Source organism: Babesia bigemina, scaffold Bbigscaff_65828 (genome assembly GCF_000981445.1).
Source record: "Babesia bigemina genome assembly Bbig001, scaffold Bbigscaff_65828".
Taxonomy (NCBI): Eukaryota; Apicomplexa; class Aconoidasida; order Piroplasmida; family Babesiidae; genus Babesia; species Babesia bigemina.
This window is the reverse complement of record NW_012237142.1, coordinates 1,135-9,897: the sequence shown is the minus strand read 5'-3', so window position 1 is coordinate 9,897 and position 8,763 is coordinate 1,135. Positions and strand designations below refer to the sequence as shown.

Sequence of the window (8,763 nt, the reverse complement as noted above, 5' to 3'; positions counted from 1 at the left end):
GCGACAGAGATTCGTTTATGTGCGATTTCTTATTTTGCGTGAGATTGTGAATATCGCGGAACATTTTCTCGAACTTGTCATTTAATGTATTATTTACCTCTTGTATTTGTGTTCCAATTTCCATATTGACAATCTTAGGAATTGCACCGAACTTATCTTTTAACTTCTTAACGGAATCATAGACGCCAAGATCATTGACCGAATTCCAAAAATTATCGACAACTTGTTTTATTAATTCTATTTTGGGCGCTATTTCGTTCCTTAACTCATCGTCTATTTCATCTAGAGCTATTTCAGATTTTTCAACCTCTTGAAGGTATATGCTGGAGAAGCCCTGCCAAGTAGACAACTGATCTGTTATGGGATTGTCATCCATTTCGACCGACGCATGACCATGTAAAGTTTTTTCAAGGTTTGCTAATGGCTTTGTTATACTTTCATTCCTCTCCTCCACCCCCCTCACCCACGCCTTAATCCCCTGACTGACTTCGCGAATACTACTATCAAAATTTTTTCTATTATATTGAGCGAGTTTAATTTTTTCTAACATTGTGTCTATATTATTATTGTATTTCGTAAGGTTTTTGTCGTCTTTTACGTCAGTGATTATACTAAACAAAAATCCCATCACCCCGTCACACAGCCTATCCAGGTCGGAGTACACAATGCCAGAGCCGTCGTAGCCTTTGGAAGCAGAGTTGAAGCCGAGGAAGGTTTCGAGGCCGGTGCAGAGGTTATTAAGGATGTTAGTAGGGTTATTATTTAAGGTAATTTTGAGGTTCAAAATTTTGTCAAATTTCATGCCAAGCTCCCTAGGCGGCACACGGTCAGGGCAGTGGCAAGCGGTGGAAGAGGGGAAGTAAAGGGTGACAAGGCACAAGTTATTAGGATGGTTTATAGAGGTCATAGCGTTAATATGGCGAAGTAATTCAAGGAATGTGGAGTGGATAAAGGGGCGATGTAGGGTGGATAAAGGGGCGATGTAGAGTGGGTTAGGGAGCGATGTGGAGTGGGTTAAGGGGTGATGTAGAGTGGGTTAAGGGGCGATGTGGAGTGGGTAAGGGAGCGATGTGGAGTGGGTTAAGGGGCGATGTAGAGTGGGTTAAGGGGCGATGTAGAGTGGATAAAGGGCGATTAAAGGAGGTTAAGGGGCGATGAAGAGTGGATAAAGGAGCGATGTAGAGTGGATAAAGGGGCGATGTGGAGTGGGTTAGGGAGCGATGTAGAGTGGATAAAGGGGCGATGTAGAGTGGATAAAGGGGCGATGTAGAGTGGGTTAAGGGGCGATGTAGAGTGGGTAAAGGGGCGATGTAGAGTGGATAAGGGAGCGATGTAGAGTGGGTAAAGGGGCGATGTAGAGTGGATAAGGGAGCGATGTAGAGTGGATTAAGGGGCGATGTAGAGTGGGTAAAGGGGCGATGTAGAGTGGATTAGGGAGCGATGTAGAGTGGATAAAGGGGCGATGTAGAGTGGATAAGGGGCGATGTAGAGTGGATAAAGGGGCGATGTAGAGTGGATAAAGGAGCGATGTAGAGTGGGTTAAGGGGCGATGTGGAGTGGGTTAAGGGGCGATGTACAGTGGATTAAGGGGCGATGTGGAGTGGGTTAGGGAGCGATGTAGAGTGGATAAAGGGGCGATGTAGAGTGGGTAAAGGGGCGATGTGGAGTGAGTTAGGGAGCGATGTAGAGTGTTGAAAGGAGTGATGTAGGGTGGATAAAGGGGCGATGTAGAGTGGGTTAGGCAGCGATGTGGAGTGGGTAAAGGGGCGATGTGGAGTGGGTAAAGGAGCGATGTAGAGTGGATAAGGGGCGATGTAGAGTGGATAAGGGAGCGATGTGGAGTGGTTAAGGGGCGATGTGGAGTGGGTAAAGGAGCGATGCGGAGTGGGTAGAGGAGCGATGTAGAGTGGGTTAGGGAGCGATGTAGAGTGGATAAAGGAGCGATGTAGAGTGGGTAAAGGAGCGATGTAGAGTGGATAAAGGAGCGATGTAGAGTGGGTAAAGGAGCGATGTAGAGTGGGTTAAGGGGCGATGCAGGGTGGATAAAGGGGCGATGTAGGGTGGGTTAAGGGGCGATGTAGAGTGGATAAGGGGCGATGTGGAGTGGGTAAAGGGGCGATGTGGAGTGGGTAAGGGGCGATGTAGAGTGGGTTAGGGAGCGATGTAGAGTGGGTTAGGGAGCGATGTAGAGTGGATAAGGGGCGATGTAGAGTGGGTAAAGGAGCGATGTAAGGTGGGTTAAGGGGCGATGTAAGGTGGGTTAAGGGGCGATGTAGAGTGGGTAATAATCACCCCTTTAGTCAGGTGGTTGGTCACCACTGTCATCGCTGCCGTAACCATGTCATCGCTGCCGTGACCATTTCATCGCTGCCGTTACCATGTCATCGCTGCCTCAATCATGTCATCGCTGCCGTGACCAGTCATCGCTGCCGTAACCACCAACTTGCTCACCACTTTGGTCAGCACATTGGTCAGCACATTGGTCAACACTTTGGTCATCACGTTGGTCAGCACATTGGTCAGCGCATTGGTCAGCACATTGGTCAGCACATTGGTCAACACTTTGGTCATCACGTTGGTCAGCACATTGGTCAACACGTTGGTCAACACTTTGGGCAGCACATTGGTCACCACTTTGGTCAGCACCTTGGTCAACACCTTGGTCATGGCATTGGTCATAGCATTGGTCAGCACGTCGGTCAGTACTTTGGTCAGCACCTTGGTCACCACTTTGGTCATGGCAGTAGTCACCACTCTGGTCAGCACATTGGTCAACACATTGGTCAACACATTGGTCAACACTTTGGTCAACACCTTGGTCAGCACTTTGGTCAGCACATTGGTCAGCACATTAGTTAACTACTACACAATCACATACAACGATTAATGAGTGATACAAAACATTAGACAACAATTCATAAGTTAGGTGAGTAGGTGATGCTAGGTGAGTGTAGATAGTAAACACGTGAGTACGATTATGGTTGCAGATAAAACACCCTGTTAAGCTTGTTAACGCGTCCAGCAGCAAGTAGTGATTGAGCAGCAATCCTATGACTCGAGGGACTATGTAGATGCGATTTGATATGGAGGAGATCTAGGCGGATGACCATGATGTGGATGAGGTAGAGGAAAGAGAGGAGCCAGAGGGTCAGGACGGTGAGCATAAATGGCCATCTAATATCGCGCAGGTATTCATCACATTTTGTCAGTAGGTCAATAAAATATTTTGAATTTAAGACACTGTGCAACTGATTGTAAAAGTCGTTACATTTTTTGTTGGTAAGAATTTTGGTAGGGTGACCAAAGGTTAATCCATAAGAGTACAACATAGGTGAAACGCTTTTGCAGCTGATAATCGAAGGGCATCGACAATTTGGCTCTTCGGATTCGTCATCCTTTTTCACGCTGAGCCCATGCTCTCCACGCTTACATTTGTCGGCACGCAGACACTCTCTGCATCCCCAATCTTGACATGAGATATTGCTGAACGCGTTGCACATATTGTTCAGTTGAGTCCAGAAATCCCATGGTAGGTATACAGCCCATGACAAGTATAGATTGCAGTGCTTCTTGACAAGATAGCTATAGTAATCGTAGCATAAGGATTGAAGGTATGGAGCACAACGTTTATTCTGTGCAGGACACGCATCCCACCTTGTGAGACTAGAAATGTGCTGATCATCACAGGTGTCATGGCTGCCATAATATGAACCGTACGCATTTGTTAGCGCAGTGGTCAGCACTTCCGGCTTTCCACATAGTTCAATAGATGCGCCTCGTATTGTGGAATGAATACTATTTTTAAGAGGGTGCGTTGCATCGGAATCCCAATCCTTGACTAACGCTAATGCAAATTCCATGTGCTCTGGCAGCGTAGATGGTGGTTTGGGCGCCAGGCAGAATAAAGGCGAAAGCTTCGCAACGTTAAAGAATTTGCTTAACACAGCACATATGTCTTCACCACGGCGCGTGCTACATGAAAACGCCTTGAAGCCAAGGGGAGTCACACACGGCATGCCGCTGGTACTTGGAGAGCACGTTTTACATTCCGACTTACAGCCGACATCAATCAATCGATGAGGTAGGTGACCAGGTAGACAGTCATTTAAGTAAGACTGAAGAGGGGAAGTTGGTTGGCAATTTGCTTGGCTGTTTACTTTGCACGTTGGTTGGCACTTTGGTTGCGTGTTTGGTTGACTCGTTGCCTTGTCGCTTGAGTGGGCGGTACACGGCCATTTGGCTGGAGCGGTGTACATACCATATTCGCATTCGTACCAACCGTTGTCTTTGGTTTTGAGCTTGCATTGGTTATTCAGAAATCGCAATGTGGGCAGGAGTCTACGGAGGATGTCCAGCAGCGTATGTAGGCAGTCCTCACCTGATGCAGGATATTTCAGATTGAGGGAATTATCGGAGTAGTCAACGGCGTACGTTGTGTATTCGTCACCAGTACCGAGTATGGTTGTGAGTATATTACGTGAATAATCGCTCAGAGCACGTAGGCTGTAATCCACAGTGTCTGTCAACCGCTTCTTGAATTCTGCATCTGGTTTCTTATCATATGATGTATCGTACTTATGACAATATTTCACCAATTCATCATAGACACCGTTGTGCTGCAGCCCATATGACCATACGAGCATTTCGAAAATACTGCACGGGTTCCTAGGCGACTTGACATGCCTAAGGTGGCCGACTTGGTTATACTGGTTGAGGTGAGTGATAAGGCTGTCGAGATTTACAAGGAACTTGCTGGCATTAGTGTGAGGAATGGACGTGAAAAGCTCCAATTTGGTAATATGGTCACCGCTGAATCCACTTAATGGTAACCTCAACTCGCCATCTTTGGAAGTGTCACGTTCAGCGACTTTGAACCCACATCGTTTAAGGAACGAACCGAGTGGATTTGTGCTTTCGTTATCCTGTTCGTATATTTTAAATTTTCCCCAATCTCTTTCACATTCATTTTTCAAATGCCCGAGGTCCTCATTCACCATCTCCAGCAGCGTCAAAAACACCTTGGCGCCATTTTTTCCTTCAGGCGTCAAAACGTCTTTTTCACCTTCTCTTTTAACCCACTCTTTAATACTTTCACCTCCATCATACCTACTCACATACCCCTTCCCCAACTCCTCCACGAATCCCATCATCCCATCCCGCAGCGCCTTGAGCACGGGCCGTCCTGCGTCCGGCAGCGCTTGGGGGTCGAGGGCGGAGGTAGCGGAGGAGAGGGTGGAGAGGGTGGAGGTGGAAGAGGTAAGAGAGTTGAGGGAGGTGAGTAAAGTGAGGGAGATTAAGGTAGCAAAAATTTGGTCAACTTCGGTTAAGGTTATTTTTTGGAGGCGATTTAGGCAATTTTTAGGGGTCGAAGAAATATGGCAAAATTAGGTGAAAGGGCAGTCAGGGAGGTTAAGGGAGGTGGAGAGGAAAGGGAGGGAAGTGATGGAGATTAAGATGACAAAAATTTGGTCAACTTTGGTTAAGGTAATTTTTTGGAGGCGATTTAGGCAATTTTTAGCGGTCGAATAAATATTGCAAAATTAGGTGAAAGGTCAGTCAGGGAGGTTAAAGGAGGTGGAGAGGGAGGTGAGGGAAGTGAGGGAGATTAAGATGACAAAAATTTGGTCAACTTTTGGTTAAGGTAAATTTATGGAGTCGATTTAGGCAATTTTTAGGGGTCGAAGAAATATCGCAAAATTAGGTGAAAGGTCAGTCAGGGAGGTTAAAGGAGGTGGAGAGGGAGGTGAGGGAAGTGAGGGAGATTAAGATGACAAAAATTTGGTCAACTTTTGGTTAAGGTAAATTTATGGAGTCGATTTAGGCAATTTTTAGGGGTCGAAGAAATATCGCAAAATTAAGTGACGGGGCACTGAGGGAGGTTAAGGGAGGTGATGAAGGGGATGGTGAGTGTAATTAAAGGAGCGATGTAAGGTGGATAAAGGGGCGATGTGGAGTGGATAAAGGGGCGATGTAGAGTGGATAGAGGAGCGATGTAGAGTGGGTTAAGGAGCGATGTAGAGTGGATAGAGGAGCGATGTAGAGTGGGTTAAGGAGCGATGTAGAGTGGATAAGGGGCGGTGTAGAGTGGGTAAAGGGGCGGTGTAGAGTGGGTTAAGGGGCGATGTAGAGTGGGTTAGGTAGCGATGTAGAGTGGGTAAAGGGGCGATGTAGAGTGGGTTAAGGGGCGATGTGGAGTGGTGAAAGGGGCGATGTAGAGTGGATAAGGGGCGATGTAGAGTGGGTTAGGGAGCGATGTGGAGTGGGTAAGGGGCGATGTAGAGTGGGTTAAGGGGCGATGTAGAGTGGATAAGGAGCGATGTAGAGTGGATTAGGGAGCGATGTAGAGTGGATGAGGGAGCGATGTAGAGTGGATTAGGGAGCGATGTAGAGTGGATAAAGGAGCGATGTAGAGTGGATAAGGAGCGATGAGGAGTGGGTTAGGGAGCGATGTAGAGTGGGTTAGGGAGCGATGTAGAGTGGATTAGGGGCGATGTGGAGTGGATAAAAGGGCGATGTAGAGTGGATAAAAGGGCGATGTAGAGTGGGTTAAGGAGCGATGTAGAGTGGGTTAAGGGGCGATGTGGAGTGGGTTAAGGGGCGATGTGGAGTGGTTAAAGGGAGCGATGTAGGGTGGGTTAGGGAGCGATGTGGAGTGGATAAGGGGCGATGTGGAGTGGGTTAAGGGGCGATGTAGAGTGGATGATAATCACCACTTAGGTCAGGTGCTTGGTCACCACTGTCATCGCTGCCGTGACCAAGACATCGCTGCCGTAACCATATCATCGCTGCCGTGACCATGACATCGCTGCCGTGACCATGTCACCGCTGCCGTGACCATGTCATCGCTGCCGTGACCATGTCATCGCTGCCGTGACCATGTCATCGCTGCCGTGACCATGTCATCGCTGCCGTAACCATCAACTTCGTCAGCACATTGGTCATGGCATTGGTCACCACTTTGGTCATGGCATTGGTCAACACCTTGGTCACCACTCTGGTCAGCACTTTGGTCATGCCATTGGTCAGGGCCTGGTCACCTCACTGCTCATGTGATTGATCAATGCAATCACTACTGTCTAGAACATCAGATGTCAGTTGGCAGTTGGGTGATCGGTGGAATTTTGATTAACAATATTTGCGCTAACAAATTGCTGAGATCAGCTGTAGAACGCGATGCAGAAGGGTATCTTGCGGACGAGGAAATCGCGGATGTTGCGGCCCACCGGGAAGCGGAAGATGCACAGGTCAAGCAGGATGATGGCGACGATGAGGGCAACGATGACGGCGGCGATGGCGGAGTAGGGAGGGGGGGAAGAATTGCTCTCTTGACGCTCATGTAATTGATCATCAACGCGATCATTACTATCTACAACATTAGATGTGAGGTGCCAGTTAAGTCACTGTAATTAGCTGCGCAGTAGATACCGCACCCTGTGGAACGGCCGGATGCGGAAGTATATCATGACGCAGATGACGACGATGATGAGGACGACGGGGACGATGATGATGGGAAGGAGAGGGGTGGAGGTGTCCTTTGTGTAAGTTTGCGCAGAGGTATAACCCTCGTCGGCGATGACATACTGTACATGGTCGGAGTCGGATTGCGATGAAGCGGAGGCAGAGCGTTTCTTTAGACAACATTTACATTTACATTTTGACTCTTTGCCTTTACATTTGGTTGCACAATCGAGAGGATCGCAATTGTACGGTAAGCGTTCATATATGCGCAACAAGTAGAAATGGCGACATTCGTTGCAACCGTATGTACTGTCACATACATCACAACACCATGGACAGCAATCACATTTTTTATGCGCTATACATTCTTTCTTACATTTCAAACACGGATCACCTTCCCGCATCTTCCCCTCACCCTCCCAGTCCCCTCAACCTGCGAACATATCAATCACTCAAGCAGCACTCACCAACTGCAACACTACCACTGCCGCTACCAGTCCCCTCAACCTGCAAACGTATCAATCACACAAGCAACGCACTCACCAACTGCAACACTTACCACTGCCGCTCCCAGTCCCCTCAACCTGCAAACATATCAATCACTCAAGCAACGCACTCACCTACTACAACACTACCACTGCCGCTCCCAGTCCCCTCAACCTGCGAACATGTCAATCACCTAGCAACGCACTCACCAACTGCAACACGTACCACTCCCCCTCCCGGTCCCCTCAACCTGCGAACATATCAATCACCTAAGCAGCACTCACCAACTGCAACACGTACACTGCCGCTCCCAGTCCCCTCAACCTGCGAACTTATCAATCACTCAAGCAACGCACTCACCAACTGCAACACGTACCACTGCCGCTCCCAGTCCCCTCAACCTGCAAACATGTCAATCACCCACCAACGCACTCACCGACTGCAACACGTACCACTGCCGCTCCCATTCCCCTCATCAACACGCACCCTCACCCCTGTATCCCCCCAGCCCAGGCCACCGACACCCACGCTGCCCGGGATACCACAGCTTCCCTGACGCGACGCATGTGATCAGCAGCAACCGTCACTCTAAATTATTCACTATTCGTAACGCCATACATATTGCAGCGAACCCCGTGCGCTCAACTCCCACAGTGCAGCAGCACCGTGCTACGAGCCGCGGTATAGGCGCCATACTGGCGGAGCGTGTCGGCTACGTACCTAAATGTGATATTAACAATCGCTACATCGCTGCCTATAAACGCCATTTAACCAGGCCAACGCGGATTACGCCACCGTGCCAGCGACTCGCAACACACG

At 48.6% G+C, this 8,763-nt stretch overlaps 3 protein-coding genes across 3 annotated transcripts; 1 reads left to right on the top strand and 2 right to left on the bottom strand.

Moving 5' to 3' along the window:
• BBBOND_0002580 (hypothetical protein, conserved) lies at positions 1-802 on the bottom strand (the record flags this gene model as incomplete). Its single annotated transcript, XM_012915097.1, has 1 exon — positions 1-802. A coding segment is annotated over one exon (802 nt), but the record flags the coding sequence as incomplete, so codon positions are not given.
• Positions 803-2,975: 2,173 nt separating this feature from the next.
• On the bottom strand, positions 2,976-5,150 carry BBBOND_0002570 (hypothetical protein, conserved; the record flags this gene model as incomplete). The annotated part of the gene is made up of 1 exon (XM_012915096.1): positions 2,976-5,150. The coding sequence occupies one exon, from the start codon at positions 5,148-5,150 to the stop codon at positions 2,976-2,978; it is 2,175 nt and encodes a 724-aa protein (XP_012770550.1).
• Positions 5,151-7,789: 2,639 nt separating this feature from the next.
• BBBOND_0002560 (hypothetical protein, conserved) lies at positions 7,790-8,500 on the top strand (the record flags this gene model as incomplete). The annotated part of the gene is made up of 1 exon (XM_012915095.1): positions 7,790-8,500. One exon carries the CDS (start codon positions 7,790-7,792, stop codon positions 8,498-8,500), a length of 711 nt encoding a protein of 236 aa, XP_012770549.1.
• Between the last annotated feature and the right edge of the window lie 263 nt (positions 8,501-8,763).